Source organism: Pinus tabuliformis, chromosome 9, assembly GCF_031772625.1.
Source record: "Pinus tabuliformis cultivar Carrire ecotype Pingquan chromosome 9, CPIR1, whole genome shotgun sequence".
Taxonomy (NCBI): domain Eukaryota; kingdom Viridiplantae; phylum Streptophyta; class Pinopsida; order Pinales; family Pinaceae; genus Pinus; species Pinus tabuliformis.
The window spans coordinates 623,806,614-623,824,035 of NC_142307.1; the positions used below are offsets into that span (position 1 = coordinate 623,806,614).

The following is a 17,422-nucleotide window of genomic DNA, read 5'->3' on the forward strand; positions in this document are numbered from 1 at the left end:
ATCATGATGAGGACAAAAGGAATATGAATTATGATTTTAGAGACTCTAATGTGGGGTTTAAGAACCACCACATTCCAAAGATAGATATGAGGAAGTTTGATGACAAGGATCGGGTAGCATGTATACTATAGATGGAGTAATGTTTTGATCTTAGGATGTGCAACACTCACAAAAGGCATGCATTGCATCTTTATATTTAGAATCCAATCAGTTTGTATGGTATAGATAGTTTTGTTCTCGTAAACCACTTGTCACCTTGTCACATTTGGTTTCAGATGACAAGGGAGAGATGAAAAGAGAGTGAGGGAGAGAGGAGAGTGGGAGGGAAGAGAGAAAGAAGGATAGAGAGAAAGTGAGAGAAGGGGAAGAGGGAGAGAGAGAAGGGGAAGAGAGAGGGGGAGAGAGAAAGAAAGATAGATATGGAGAGAGATTGTGTATGTTTGGGGGGTGAGATAGAGAGATGAAATAAGGAAAAAACACATAGATACAAATATATATATTATATAACCAACCTAGATCCATCTTAACCCCAAATCTATCAAGCACCGAGATGGATCAAATCTCTTGAAGGTGCAAACCTCTTTTTAGGAAAAGTTTGCACCTCGAGAGGTTTGATCCCTCTCGACGCTTGATAAATCCAGGGTTAAGATGGATCTAGACTAGTAGGTAAAGTGTTGTCATTATCAAAATTATGCAAGACCTAGTCAAACCTAAATATATTTTAAAATAGTGTAACCCTTTTAATTAACTTCCACCTTCAACTCACTTCCTTGATATTTCACCTTATAACAGCACAAAGATTAAACCCCACACAAATCAACCAACCCCAACCCCATCGTTGGACGACATTAAATCAACCACATTGCTGGACGACATTAGATAATCTACATTACTCTCATCTCTCTTTTTTCTCCTCGTATGTGAGGTGCCACTTATATCTTCTAAACACATGAATGAAAATTACATCTTAATCTTCTTAACAAATTCAAATGCACCTCACGAAAGGAAGAAGAAACGACAAAAAATTAAAAAGGCAATTTGAATCCAACGGTGTCCATTGATAACCACTATTATCGGTGGTGGTCGACCCGATGGAAGCAAAATTCGAAGCAATATTCATGCTGTTGACTCTTTGTTTATGCAATATTCATGCTGTTGAATCTTTCTTTATCAATCGCCACCGATTGCAGCGCTACGTCTCACTCGCATGGCCAAAGTTACCACAAGTTGGTTGCCTGTCAGGATCTTAGCGCCATTCTTTCAACTACATTGGTTACTCAAATAAAGAAATCACTGGTAATGTTGAAAGCCAGATCGTGTAGAGATCTGAGCATTTCGACATCAATTAAAAATAATTTTTCCTTCGTCTCTTCGAGAATTCCTTCGTCTCTTCGAGACTGAAAATAGCGTGTGTTTGGATAAACTGAAGGAATTGCAGACGGAAAGTTTGAATGCCCAATTCCCTTATTAGGTAAAGTCTTCAAACACGTTTAATTTCTGTCATTCAGCTGACTCCCAGATCGCAATATCAGGGCAACCTAGTGTCTGCTTATAGGGTTTTCAGTCAGGGGATGAACTCCCATTTAGTGGTATATACGGGTTTTTGACGAGTCGTTATTGCGGGTTTGGGAAGGAGGAGTGCACACAAGGATGAAGTGGAGGGGAATTGGGATCAAATGGGGGTGTACGGAGTACAGCCTTGCTGTAGTTGGGCTTGTGGCAATTGCCGTGACAGTACTGGTGACAATGAATACAGAGAATATAGACAATATTTTGAAGTTGCGGGCAGTGGAGGGGCCAAGGGACAATGACATGACCACGGACGCTCCCGTCCTTGTGGACCTTACTCTCGTCGAGTCTCCAGCAGTGGAAGGAGCAGGTCAGTTTTCATGGCTATTTTGATTTTTTCTTTCTCCAACTATATTGGGCATACCCCTTGTTTAGCATTTCGTTCCAGGTTAATACAGACATATATATATGCATGACACTTGCATTCTATTTATTTAACATTCTTATCAGGTTAGTATGCTACAATCTTGCAATGTTCACAAGGGTGATATGCTTTGAACTTACTCTTTGTTTGATTATATACTATCATTCTATGTTATGTGCCGAGCTGGCTTCCTTGGGCAGCGGGTTTTCAATAAGTCGCAATTTACACAGAAAATTAAGACTCGTATCTGCTAAGCTAACACTGTCTCCGATTTTATCTATTTGATGCATCATAATTCAGGTGATAGCCAAGTTGATTTCCAAATGCCGCTTATCATAAAAGACAGCGATTCTCTGCTATTTCATTTTTGCTTAGGAAGGAACAGATTACAGTTATTCAGATTAAGCAATCAAACGCAGCATAGATAACGCACTATGATGCATGCCATTGAAGTATGATATACAAGACGAAAGACTGATTACTTTCAATATGAATTTCTGAACAAGTGGAATGGTTGCCACATAGTGATTTACTCCCCAGCCATAGGTATCTGATGTGGACACCGTCTTTGAATTGGGCTATGAGATGACAAAGGTAATCTCTTCCTTCTGGCTTACTCTCTTAGGAATCCCCGACGATAATCTCTTAATCAAATACCATCATTTCGTTGGAATATCATCGAAAGCTTTTCGAAAGCTAAAGCCATTCAAATTGCTGAGTTCTGTGAAAAATATCTGTACTCCACGGGGTTTCCAAAGTTTTATTGTCCGTGATAGCTATTAGGGACACCAAATTTACTAGCAACTTTTGGAGGAATCGTTCCACCAGTTGGGGACCACATTAACCATGAGCACTTCATGCCATCCCCAGACAGATGGACAAGCCAAAGTGGTAAATAAATGCCTTGAAGGACACCTAAGGAATTTCATAAATGAGCATTAATGGAAGTGGCACAATTAGGTACACCCTGTAGAATGGCGGTACAACACTATATTTCACACTTAAGCTAAAAATGACCCTCATTGAAGCTTTATATGGATATCCACTACCATCAAGAAAATAGTGTGTTGTCATCAATTTCAAAGCACCCATTATGAAAATTACCCAGTTCCCTCTCATGAAATCCTTCAAATCCTCAATACTCATCTCAAGCCAGCAAAGAATGGAATCAAGCAACAAACTGATCTGAAGAGTATTTATCGTAAATTTGAAATGGGAGACTGGGTGTTCAGCCGATTCCAACCGTATAAGCAAAAAGTTCCCAAAAATTACAAAAACCATAAACCCGTGCCCAAGTTTTATGGTCCTTACCAAATCTAGAAGCGAGTAGGCCAAGTAGCCTATGACTTGGATATTCCTAAAAATGGTAAGCTACATGATGTTTTCCACATTTCATGTTTGAAGAGGAAGTTGGGATCAATAACTCCTACATGGATAGAATTACCCCTTTTGGATGAAGAGGGACGCTAGTATATTGGGATTCAAGGGTATCTTAGGAGTCAGAACTAAAGTCCTATGTTCAAGATATATGTTCAACATATATCGACGAGTACCTTATCAAGTGGAGGCACCTACCAGAAGATGAAGCTACCTATGAGAATGAGCAATTTGAATTGAGGCATTGGTCTTCACCAATGCTTTGAGGACGAAGCATATCAAGAGGGGTTGACCTATAACATACTTGAATAGATTGTATTAGGCTAATTATTAAGTAATAAAATTCTGAATAGTTGGCTCCATTCTGAAAAGTTCGACTTAGTTATTCAGTTGTATAATTAATAATCTTGGCATTATGTAAAGATGGACTTGGAATCAAGGTTGCAGGGGAGCGCCCCCCCTCACGCTCTTGCTCCCAATTTGCACTCCGAGCGGGAGCGGCTCGGGAGCATACTCCCTATAAAAAAAAAGCACCTTGGTTTTTCGGGAGCGTTTAGTTTTTTTAGCAATTTTTTTGCAGTAATATTCCAAATGCAATTTTTTTTCAAAGAAACAAATAAGTTTTGAGTGAGGCAGCCTAATGATAAAGCCTATGGCCCTAGTAAAAGTGACATTCTCCTTAATCTTCATTTTCATCCTTTTACTTAAATTTTTAACATTACCATGAAATGACTGAGGATGTTTGAGAGTGGTTCCGACCTCATTGGATTTTATATGGAGAAAGTAGAATTTTAGATTTCATTCAAAATCCAGCAGACTTATTAGTTTTTCAAGATTTCAGGATTGGGGGGATTGCAATGTTTCCATTGGATTTTGTCATTTATTAGTGTATGGAACTCGTATTTAATCAAGAGCACCAATCCCTCTATGTACTTTGATGTTAGTGACATTGGTTGTCGAACTCCTCTATCATGACCCTCCTAAAAATGTACGCATCACTCAAACAAAATTTTGACTTGACATGCTATGCTTTTTGTATCTTATGTTAACGCTTAGAGGGTGATATTAATGACAAAGATCCCTATACAGATCCAGAGGTAATGACAAAGATACCTCTGGATATTAATGCTTAGAGGGTGATATTAATGACAAAGATCTTGATTTTCCAACAAGACTAAAAAATTAGACATTTCTCGTGGCGGAAAGAAGCCCAAGCATTAACAATAGATAATAGATTTACTTGTCTTTTCTAGTTTCTAGTAGTTTTTATAACTATTGACTCTTTCATATTTATTATAATATTTTTTGTAAACAATATATGAGAATTTAAGTTTGAAGTTGGCAATTATAACTCATTAGTAAAGAATTATGAATATGATGCTTCATGAAAGTTGAAAGTTGTTTCACTTCATTTAATTTTATAACATTTCATTTCATGTTAGATATTATTTGTTGTAATGGTTACACTTAGCTTACAAGTACAACTTCGGTGATCAATGATGATAAATGTTATATATTGAATTTTGAAAGCTTGAAACTTTAAGATTGATGAATCATAAGACTCAATATGTTGATGTTACTATGTTACTAACTTGTGGACGTGGTTGATGAAGATTATAACTTCTAGATGATTGTTGTTATATGGTTCAATCTATGTTTTTTTATGTAATTCATCATTCTACATGCTTTTGTTAACACATATGCATCAAAATATAAAAAATATAAAGAAATATATATTATATAAAAAACGCTCCCAAAATCGCTCCCAAACTAGGAGCTTCTGAAAATGTCGCTCCCGCTCCCAAGTAACCTTGCTTGGAATAGTATAAATTATATTTAATATATATTGGTCCCCTCCATTCTTTCTATGTTAACTTTACCTTTTTTTCCCAATATTACATGATGCTTATAGAATAACTTATATCAACATAGGAAAACTAAAATATCCTAACTGGCTAATCATTGTTCTTAACTAAAATATCTTAAGTGGCTAGTTATACTTCTGAGTGGGGCCTTGACTTTGGGCTCCCACTAGGAACTTTACAAAGCTTGCTATATATGTACAAAATATACAACATGAGGTGTTTTCTCAACAAGTCCACATGACTTAACACTCAAGTCAAAATCATCTGTATATGCGCAGTATTTCCACATTACATTGTGTGAAACGTAGGGGTCAAAACTGGGTTTACATTCCCTTTCCACTTGGAAAAGTGCAGACGTTGGTGTTGCCTTTCTTCTCAACTTGCTGTGTCAATACAGAGCATTGCTTAACTTTATCAACATTTTTCAGAGCTAGATCGTGAGTAGTATTTACCAATAGCACTATGTTGTAGTGATTGACAAGTTCATCATTATGCCATATGAGCCTTTATGTTGTTAGCCCTGACTAACTTAGAACGACATCATGCCTTCTTTTCTGTACAGCAAAATTACGGCATTATTTTCCTGTCATCTTGTTCTTATGCAATCACAAAAGAAAGATCACAACATAATAAATATTAAATTGAGTCTTCAATAATACTTACCTTTGCATGCAGTGATAAAGTCTTGGTAGTAGATTACCTTTGTTGGCTACAACTAGGCTAAGATCTGTTTTCCAGCCTGCCCTTCTTGTTAAAGTCATTGTTTAGCCAAAAATTAAAATCATGTAGATTTTTAATGCTAGTATCCATTCAAGATCACATTCATGATAGCATATGTGATAATATCAATTTCTTAGGTTGCCAAAAGAATACAGCATTAAGGATGCCAGTGACAACATATAATGATATCAGAATTCAAAAACACCAAGAGGATTCATCATCAAGGATTTCAACAACCACATGTATATGGATATTATGCATTTACCATACAAGTATGGATGGCAACAACATTTGTTCACAAAATTTCAATAACCAATATCTATGGCTCTAATAGTATTGTGTTGGGCTTCCACCTGATCAAGTGCTAGCCTTCTAGGATACTAACTCATCTTGTTAGTGCCACCTATTTCAAGGTCTTTGTCATAGGCTCCTACGTGTGAGGGGAAACATATCGGTCTAACATACTAGCCTTAACTAGTTCAAGGGTTTCTTTGTTGGCTCCCAACCAACCAAGGGTACATAGTTAGTCTACTTGGCTAATCCCAATTGGTTCCATGTCTGCCCTGCTGGCTGTGACCGGACCAAGGGAATGGAGTTAATTTTCTTTGCTAGCCTCAACTAGCTTAAAGACATCCTTGTTAGTTCCCAACCAATCAATTTTACAAGGTTTATTTGCTTGGCTAGGTCTTCATTGCTTGCTATAGATGGACAGAATGAATTTAATTTTCCTTGCTAGTCTCAACTAGCTTAAAGACTTCCTTGTGTGGAAATTTCAAAAGATCACTGCTTAATACAAATTCAACATTTTCACCTCAACCTTGGGGTTTCTTAGATCTATTTCCTGTGAACTTTCAGCCTTACTACACTTCTGTTCAACCAAATACAAGAGGCCTATAAAATAAACACCGAAGTTTGAACATTTGTATTTCAAGGGAAGTATATGTCGAGCCCTTAGGGCACAATTCCCAATATATAACAGATCTGAATATTACTTATTTATAGCAGATTTATTGCGGCCATAAATCTGCACACTTGGACTTCTATATGTTTGTTAGATAACTCAAGAAAATTATCTAGCTGTTCCTGATAAAAAACATACCAAACAGCCCAAGGAACTACTCATTCACCATGAGAATATAAGCTGAAAATCATATCTGCAAGCAAACAAAGTTTGGATAGCAAAATGCTCTTCATATATACATAAAAATGAAGTTAGAAGTCCATACCAACAGCTTATCATAAGCTGGCACTGATAGTCCTTCAATCTGATCACAAGCTAGGACTCTTTGGTGCCTCCAGACCTTAGCTAGGGCATTCACTATCAATAGCACACTCTAACGAACAATAAAAAGGTTAGCAAGGGATCCCACCAACTCCACAACAAGCTTAGCAAGAACACTAGCAAGTCCACCCTTAAGCTTGCCTCACATAAGCTCTCCAAGAAAAGTACTCCAAGTCTCCTCTAGGGTTTCTTTACCCCAAACCCTAGGGCCTCACACAATGACGCAAACCCTAGCACTGAAGTCTCCTCTAAGGTTTCTTTGCCACAAACCCTAGGTCCTCACACAAGGACTCAAACTCTAGCACTTAAAGTCTTCTCTAGGTTTTGCCTCTCAAAAACCATAGTGCTTTCCTCCCTTGCATAAAGACAAGCACAAAGACTCAAGACAAGTTCATCTTCACTATATAAATGATTTCATAAACTCTCACATCTCTAAAACAATATCAATACAACTAAAGATCCTCTTCTCCCTTTATATGGAATGTGGAAATTTTGAGAATCGGAAAATTAATGTAACTGAAATTTCACCTCATGAGGTTTCATGGATCTATTTCTTGTGACTTTCAGCATTAAGGCTGATCTGAAATATTCATTAAAACAACAAATATTTCAATTCACTTCAACCCAAATCACATGTTAGCCAAAGGGACTAAATACCATATAAGTGTATTTCAATGCAAACTGTTGAATTTTCTACAAGATTCACAGTAGTATATAATTTTCTGCTAGATAATTACTTCTCAATGATTTTCACACAATATTCTTATGCCACTGATATCATTGAGCAATTACACTTCAGAAAATATCAACAGTAAATGCAGCGAAAACAGTAAAGATCATAGAAAGACAACCATGCACAATAGAGACAATAATTTTACCCTAGGAAACCCAACCTTGGGAGAAAACCCAACAACTTTTCTTTAGGAGAAATTATTCTTCAACAAGGTTTACAAATCATCAATTTCTCTAGATTTTTTTGCCAATAATCCAAGTCAAATACCAATCAAACTTGGTCAATCTCATGCTAGTCAAACCTGGTCAACTTTGTAAAAAATCACTTATGAACTCTATGGTCAAACTGGTCACACACAATGGTCAATTGTAGTCAATACTGACTGTATGAATTTCGGTCAAACTTGGTCAAACTTGTGGTCAAAACTATAGTCAAAATCTCGGTCAACCGTGATATGAACTTCGGTCAAACTGTAGTCAAAGTCTGCGATCAACGACCTGTGGTCAATAGTCCTGGTTAATGCCCAGTCAAACTCGATAAACTCTGGTCAACTCGGTCCAAAACAACAATCAATTTGCTGGTGAAAAAATCGCCCGTCTTCACACATGTGCGACTATCTGAAAGAGATAAGAATGATAAAGAAAACTTGCTCTTCATTGGTGTTGAAATGAGGCATCACAATGTCTATTTATACAAGTTGAATGGGGGTAAAATAACCAAGGGACACACCCTTTCATTCGCTGGGCTGACTTGACTTCCTGGGCTGACATGTCATTCCAAAAATAAATTTTATTTCAATTTTTCAAGGCCGACTTGGAGACCCCTTTTTCCATGTGTGAATACCTCTTGATGCTACAAAAAACCAACACTCCTTCTTAGCGAGGGAGTTATTCTCCTTAGCTGCAAATAGATTTCCCCTTAGCTGAAATTTCTCCTTTCTCAAGCAAAGTTCATGATCTTGCTATGATGATGTAGTGTTCTTTCACATGCATGTCTATACATATAGATCACTCCATCTTGGAGCAGACAATGTGAGTAACATGGGCCATTTGCCCTTGGCCAAATCAGCATGGCTTCTTAGGTAAATGTATCTAGGCTCCCTTGGCCAAATTAGCATGACCGAGCCAAATCAGAATGGCTTCTTAGGAGAAGATCTGCCCTTGGGCCATTCAACACTGGCCAAATCAACATGGCCGAGTCAAATAAGCATGATTGCTTAGCAATGTTATCAGAATCAAACCGGAAAACCCTCTGGACCGGGAACCGATCAAGACCCGATCGAAACCAGTAAAAAAACCAAACCAAAAAACCGGCTGACCAAAAACACATGAAATATTCAAATTTTAAAGAAAAACAATATATTCATGTGCATCCATATGAATCCAAGTCATTTATGCACCAATAAGCAAAAAATTTCATTTATATAGCATGTGAGGGTGGACATGACCAAAATAGCATCGAGTGCAATCCATCTCTCAACCGAAAATACACCAACAAATAGGCTCTAGATGGCCTCTAACATCTCAAAAAATTCATGCTACAAGCCTACCTATCATCAAAATAATTGCCTATATTGGGATTTTCGTCATCAATATCACCTTTTAAGCATTAAAATAAGATAGAAAAAACATAGCATGTCGAGACAAGATTTTATTTGAGTGATGGGTACTTTTTTTAGTAAGCTAAGGGGGGTAGTCCCTAAAGATAACACTAAAGGAAAACTTGTTAAGGATAACAAGGCCTAGGAGATATTAGGCAAGGCAATCACCATTCAATATAACTTGAATTTAGAGATTAATTAGCAAGTATGAATGTTTATGAGCATGTAAACATCAATAAGATAGATTCAATGAAATCAACAAGATATCCTGCAAGATTAAGTATGAGAGACTAGTGCCTTTAGGGATAACTTGCAAGAAACAATATGCTCAATAAGAAATTATGATACTTGCATTTGGAAAATTGTCTTTCAAGTTACTAGAATAGCAGTGCTGCAAGATAAGCGTTAGTGATCTAAAACCACAATTGATTATAAACAATTTAGAGATATGAGCAACAAGATTTTAAAATAGAATTTGCAAGAGAATAAAGCTTGTACTTAAAGAGAGATGCTCTAGTGTGATACAATCAATAAAAGACAATGTGCGTAAATTTGAAATAAACAAGTACAAGGATATTAAATGGAAACTTGCAAGTAAATGATTAGCTCACAATCCCAATTGCACAATAACCAATTGAATGCAAGATGAGACAACATTATTAGTGGGTGTGTGTGATCAAGTGGTCTTGGTAGATTTTATTATATGCCTAAACTAAAGTGAAACTTCCCCTCAACTCTTCAACTTGGTAAGGACTAGCGGGTAGTTGCATGAAGGACTAAGTGAGAAGGCTAAGGCCTCATTAACGATACCCCTTTAGGACTTCAATGCAACCTGTTTGCTTTCGTTCTTACAAGGGATTCGACCACAAGAGAACTGCAAAGTCACACATTTTAACCTTTGATCCAAACTCAAATTTAGGAAATTGAATGACAATTAGGGAAGGTTATCCCAAATTTCTATCAACCAAGCTTATGCTTGGAGGTAAATTTTGGAGAGTGCAATATGCAAACTAAATAAAAAATGCAAATTACTTAATTGCTTCAAGTGAGATACAATTAGAAATGAAATGCTTCAAAAGTGAAATGTCTTAAGATTTATTGATAGCAAGATACCATTCTACTTATATGATCAAATTAACAATTAGTACTTTGGGCACAAATTATGATATGAATGTGGGATTAGCTTATGCCAATGATCAATGAAGCAAGCGAAAATCTCCCAATGAAACAAAGCAAATTAGATTAAAATGATAATGAGTTAAAGAAGCTAAAGCCACTTCAATAGAGGTGCCAATTAGATCAAGTTATTCCAAATGCAAATTAAATCAAGTAACTAATGAAATTATTCAATGAGCATAAGAGAATTAGATCAAGACAAGTGGTTGAAGCTACTTACAAAATAAGATTAGATCTAAATCTAGAAATGCCAATGCAACTAGAGCAAGAAAACTAATCTAGCAAATGCAAAATGAGACGAGTTAGTGATTAGATCTAATGACTAAGCTAGCAAAAGAAATGAAATCAAGCGAGAGATTAGCTATACAAGAGGCTCTCCTACCAAATGAGGAGACAGGGATACCAAAGGGAAGAAACCCCAAGCTCCCTCAAGAGATTTTTTCTTTTATTATATTACAAATTTGAAACCCTCTTTGAGAGAAGAGAGGGCTTAGATCTTAGAGGAGGGTTTGCAATTTTTTTTGGCTTTAATGTGCTTGATGTTGAAGAATCTAGGGAAAATCGATATAGTAGGATTCTTCTAGACTTGATAACAATTTGTGAAGTACTTTTTCAATTTTCCTTGTTAGCTTGATCTTCTTTTCTTACTATTAGTGTATGTGTGTTTACTTCATCAAACTGCTACCAAAATACAAGAAACAAGAACACAAGATATTGGCTCTCTGCCAGGGCAAAACCTCTCTCTCTTAGAGAGGAAAATCCTTTCGTAAATTTCTCTTATTGAAGCTTTTATTGATCAATGCCAAACCCTAGACCCTTGACAAGAATATCCTCCAAGGACAAGTCAAGTCTTTGTCCTTCTTCTTCTAGCACTTCGTTCTTCTTTCGACAACTGATACTAGTTCTGGATATGCTAGCTCTAGAAGAGATATTCCTCTTTTATCCTTAGTGGACTATTTTACATATGAGGAGTCCTTTATCTCTTATTCAACCGAGCTCTTTCTTGAGATATAGATGCAGGTCTGATATGACAACAATGTATCACTATTTCTTCGCACGTGTGAGAGGATTTCTTCAAAAACCTTATGTGTAAGTCCCATTTCCTTCTTCGCTTGAGTGAGAGGCATTATAGGCCTACTTTTCTAGCCCAAAAAATGAGATAACTATGACTGTGGTGGAGGGCTGCTATGACAAAGAGAAACCCTCTTTTCCTTCGCACGTATGACTGTAGTTGACCTTAGAACAATCCTTTAAGGCTCGATGTTCTTCCTTCCTTCTTCGCTGCATTGGAGGCTCCTTTCTTTGTCCCTTTATCACCTTTAACTTGTTCCTTTTCTTCTCTGATTTCAGAGGTAGATTCATGATTATTGGAGGAGTGGACAACCTCTTATATATAGAGGTCTGTCCCTTCTTTAGGCCAACTTGTCATATATCATTCAGATAGCTTCTTTTAGTGATGTCGTTGCATGGAGGAGACTTGTGACTTTGCTTGGAGGAATATCTTTTTCTATAATACATATATATACATGGTGTAGCGTGCCCTTAAGGGTCTTCATCATTTCTTTTGACTCTTTGACTTCCCTATAGCACTTTAACATGTGCTAGACCTATTCAATGAGCAAGAAACTCATTGATATAAATAACAAAAATAATATTTCTTTTCTTTTATAAATACAAATATCAAAATTACATTTATGAAGACCGAACCTAGTTACACTTTCTTCAACACTTGATACCCCTTCCTCAAAGAGCTAAAAATTTTTGAAAATCATTTACAAATTTCATGATTAAATTACAATGGAATTACGCCAAGAAAATTTTGCTTGAAATGCTAGACGTCCAAGAATGAGTGATTTCACATAAGAAGCAAGGAGAAGCCTCTCCTTTTGCTTGCGGCTTAGAGAGATAGGCCTCTAAATGTAAACAACTTCCATATAAAATTTAGATCTGAATTTTTCCAAGCCTCTAATGGTGCTTCACTCCAAAATCGACTTGTATATCTCAATTTTTTTTTTTTGCTCGCTCGAACCCTTCAAGGATTTTTGCTCAAGAGAAAAGGACAACTCCGCTCTTGGGTAGCAAAATATAAGCTCTAAAATAGCTAGATTTGACAAATAAAGTGCATAAATAGATAGATTTGAAAAACTAATGATAAAATTTACAAGCAATGGCAAAGAAACTCCCTTTAAAAATAAATCTTATGATAAGCCTTTGAGAGAGATCTAAGTGGATTCTTCGACTTCTATGTCTTGAGAGTTGGTTGGTTCAACAAAAAACTTCCCCAAATGCCGAAGATCTAATTCAGAAAATTAGAATCTTTACACACTTTCGAAAGATAATGTTAGATCCAGAAGGGATTAGATAACACAATGAAAAAGAAGACTAGGGGTCCAACCGAAAAGTTAAAAACCACTAGCACTTCTATATATAGAGTGTTTCTTTAATCCAAATATCAATGCAAGATAACAAAATATGGCAAATGGAAATAACAATTTAATTATTTACCAGTAGGGCATTAAGAACAAATGAATCAAAAAAATATTATCATAGATGTAGAAGAATAACACCACAAAACTTTAACCCCAAAGACTTTCTTTATTATTAGCTTAGAAAATTTTTTCAGTACAAAGCAGAGCTTCTAGCCAAGACCCTAATTACAACTGATGTTGATAAGATCACGAGGAGCTAGGAGCTTCCTTAAATAGAAAAAATGAGAGAGAGAGAGACCCTTCTCCAGGTGAAAACGACTAGATCCAAGTGCTAATTGCTAGATCTCTTCTAAAAAAATTCGAACCCTTGATGAGCAAGCACAGATCTCTAGGAGGAAATTCGTTTGCCTTGAAGGAGATGTTGGATGGAGAAAATATTTGATCCCAAAGTGGTTTGGACCACTAAAAATATTTTTATCCTTCTTTTCTCGAAAAATTCTCATTCAATTTAACCATCATTGGCCGTCCTTTAAAAAATCGATTTTGCTGGGACATGGGCCTTTTATCTGGATCATCGAATTTTTCCTTGGGCCATTTCTTCTTGGTAAATGGAATTTCTATAATTTTGACTTGACTTTAATATTTGGGAATTTCCATATTTTTTTTTTATAATTTTCACTTGGAGAGAATTTTTATTTTTCTCTCATTTTATTTTCTGGCTAATTATTTGCCATTTTTTGCCAAAAATTAGAAAAATGGGTTTTTGAGGGGTAAAAGCATATTTTTCCACCCACAAAGTGTGTATAGATAGAAAGTTGAGGTGTAGAGGTCTACTTTTGATTACTCATACCCCCTACAACTTCTATAGACAACACTTATTACATTTTACATTAAATAATTATTAAAAATCCCGATCAATGGGAAATTTTTAATAATTAAAGTATGACACTTAAACTCAACCAAATTCTGGGAAATTATAGAGATGATCTAGTATGGTAATATACATTAATTCTAGATGCTAGGACTCACCTAAGATTCTACCATCAAGTCACACTCTAGCTTTGGGGTATATTTGGGAAAAAAACTTAACCGATTATAAGTGTTGAAAAACACAAATAATGAGCTAAGGAAAAAAAACTCCCTAGAGTGAACTCATTTGTCAATACAGTCTTAGGCTACCAGGCCTTTTACATGACTCATTTTCATCATACTAGAATCATTTTTACAATATGCTCGAAGGGTTACAGAATTTGTACAATAGATTGAAGAAAAGAAGCAGATGAAATCTGATGAAGTTTGGATTTTTGGTGATGATTTGATAATGCTAGAATGCTTTGAAATGTGCTATGATCATGGAATGGTTGACAAAACTTCAAATGCAATTTGAGTGGTCAATAGGTGCCACCAACTGATTTCATTACAGAACCGCCCTGTTTGGCACCAAATCGACCATTTCCAATTCCGAACCTCAAACCAGTGTTGAAATTTGGTACCGGAGGACAGGTGGTTCCCTTAGGCTTTGATCTTTGGCCTAGGGAAAAGTGTCCAAAAGAATTTAATTTTTCTCCTAAAGCGACTTTATAATTTTATAAAGTTAAATCTAACTTAAAAGTGACTTTAAGTGATAAAGTTACTAAGTCTAATTTTAAAGTAACTTTTATAAAGTAAATGAAAAATTAGAAAGGAAAAGTGACTTTGGAAATAAATGACTAAGTGGGTCTTTATTAAAGTGGGGTGAATTAAAAAATAGAAAGTGAGATTAAATGAGCATTTAATCTCAGCCATTGATCTAAATCTATTTCAGCCATTGGATTTAGAGATCACCCAAAAGTCACTTGGATCACCCAAAAGTCACTTGGAGTTATATTAAAGGAGGAAAAGGAGGAAAAGGTCATTCATTCTTTCATGAGCAGATTGGGAGAAGGAGAGCAAGAGAGCAAGAGAGATTTCTGAGCAGGGTGGAGAAGGAGACAGCAGCTTGGCACACATTCCAAGGCAGCAGTTGAGCAGATTTGTACAGCTGATTCAGCACATAGTGAAAGGCATATTTTTGCACAAAAATCGAGGAGCAGTTTGCTGATTTTTCTGCACACAAAACGGAGGCCGTACAACATTTATTGCTGTCCTGTTTGCTGTAATTTCCAGATTGCTGTGAGGCACGGGAAAGGAGATAAGTTGTAAATTTGCTTGCTGAATAATTCTCACTGTAAAAGGCAATTTTCAGAAATAAAGAAGAGCTCTCAAACTGGTTTTCCCCAAGAGTTGTAGGGGGTTTTTCCAGGGTCAAGTTGACCAAAAATATCAGTGTTTTAATGTGTTTTAATGGCTGTTTTTGATTGCTGATTTTTAATTCTGCAATTTCCAGCATTCTGAAAATTTTCCAGAATTTGTGTTTTCAGCAATATTTATTTTTTTCAATCTGTTAAATGTATGGTTATGGGAATGGGCATTTAACTACATGGGAGAAATAAGGAGAAACTGAAAACCGGGGTGGGAAAACAGAAATTTCTACAACCAGACCAATTTGGTTCTCCCCAAATTGGTCAGACCGACCAGTTCCATTGGTTTCGGTTGGGTTCCTGCTACTCAGGTGAATGTATCCATCTCCCCTGGTCAAATCAACATGACCTAGCCAAATCAACATGGCTTTTCAGGAGAACGTCTGGTCGATCTTGCAATGACATCAACACTCCCTCTCAACGAGGGAGACATTCTGCATCATGCCAAACTTGTCTCTAAAGTATAAAAACTTCACTCTAGACAAAGGCTTAGTGAGAATGTTCGCAATCTGCTTGTCTTTGGTTATCTACTGGGGCTTCATGCTCCTCTTTGCACTATGTCCCAAATTGTTAATTTTAGAGAACAATGGTATGTTCTATGCTTAAGAGCAATTTTACTTCAATTTTCTTATTAGCCCAATATCAATATCCAGTTTAGCAATCACATCAACATGATAGTAAAATGGAGATAGTACATAAAAAATAACAGGAGAATACAAGCCAAGACAAGAGGACACAAGATATGGCACCAGCCAGGGACAAACCCCAATGTGGGGAAACCCTTGATCAATTCTTCTTATAATTCTTCAAAAGTTTAGCAGAGAGAGAGTACAATATACAATTTTCACTTGCCCAATCAAAGTGAAATTTGACCAGTCAAACAGTAGTAATAGAAAGCCCTAACCAAAAAGTCAATGTTGGTCAACAGGGAAGATTTTGACCTCCAAAACAACTCGGTCAAACTCGATCAACTCGACCTCCAACAGCTAGTCAAATCAGCCCAAAAACAGTGCAAAAAAGTCTAGTCAAATCTAGTCAATGAAAGTCAATGCTGCAACAAACCCTTCCGCAGTCAACGTTGGTCAAACAACCTCGATTTCTATGCCCAGAAATGCGGCCTACCCAAACAGAGATCCCCCACACAAAACCGTAGTCAAAACAGGTCAACGTTGGTCAACGCAAGTCAAAACAACCCTCTTGCAACTTCAGTCAACGCTGGTCAACGTAGGGACAAAAAACCCTTCTCTTCTTCGCACGTGTGGAGAGCTGCCTCTGAAATTCATACCCAATCAATGAAGGAGAGAGAAGAATGAGTGTGAGTGAGATGCCAAAATGAGGAGGAGGTTCCTTGTATTTATATGCGACGTTGAGGTGCAATTTTGATCGCTGGCCGACCTTGACAATTTGTCCATAATCAAAATAAATTCATAATTCCATTTGTACGTGTCATAATGGGATGATCTTTAGATCAATCCTACACCTCTCGGAAAGAGGAATCCAATAAAAATATCAGCTGCCTCATATGAGTTGTCCAAGGTGAAGTTTGGCCCTAGTTGCCAAATTTAACATGGATGAAGTGATATTTGATCACAATATTCTTCGACTTGTCATGAAAAACTTGATTCTCCGTAAGCTTGACACAACTTTGATTATCACAAAATATCAAGGTGGGCTCAAGTTCTTGATCAAATAGCCTTGTAAGTAGCTTCCAAAGCCACATTGCTTCCTGATTTGCGACGTTGGTTGCAATATACGCTGCCTCCACTGTAATGAGTGTGACATAAGTCTACTTCTTGCTAAACTAGGATATCATAATTGATCCCAAACTGAAGTAGCAACCCGAGGTGCTCTTTCTGTTCTCTACACTTCCAACCTGTTACTCCTGGCGCCTACACCTACCTACAAGTCAGTGAGAAAGTCCTTCAACCCCACAAGGTGTGGTTGGTGACAGGGAACTTAGAGAAGGGGCTATCACACTAATCCTGACTCTCTCCATTTGAGCTATCTCCTAGGTTAGCTAAGGGGGGT

The 17,422-nt window shown here is 36.8% G+C and overlaps 1 protein-coding gene across 2 annotated transcripts in view; it reads left to right on the plus strand.

Moving 5' to 3' along the window:
* The first annotated feature begins 1,148 nt into the window (after positions 1-1,148).
* Positions 1,149-17,422, plus strand: part of LOC149150150 (pectin acetylesterase 8-like) — a 390,610-nt gene continuing 374,336 nt past the window's right edge. The window contains exon 1 of one of the 2 annotated variants that reach the window (XM_089445213.1): positions 1,149-1,879. In XM_089445213.1, the coding sequence (XP_089301339.1) occupies positions 1,651-1,879 (229 nt within the window). In that variant the 5' untranslated portion in view covers positions 1,149-1,650. The remainder of the gene's footprint in view (positions 1,880-17,422) is intronic. The other variant, XM_089445212.1, reaches the window with a different exon arrangement.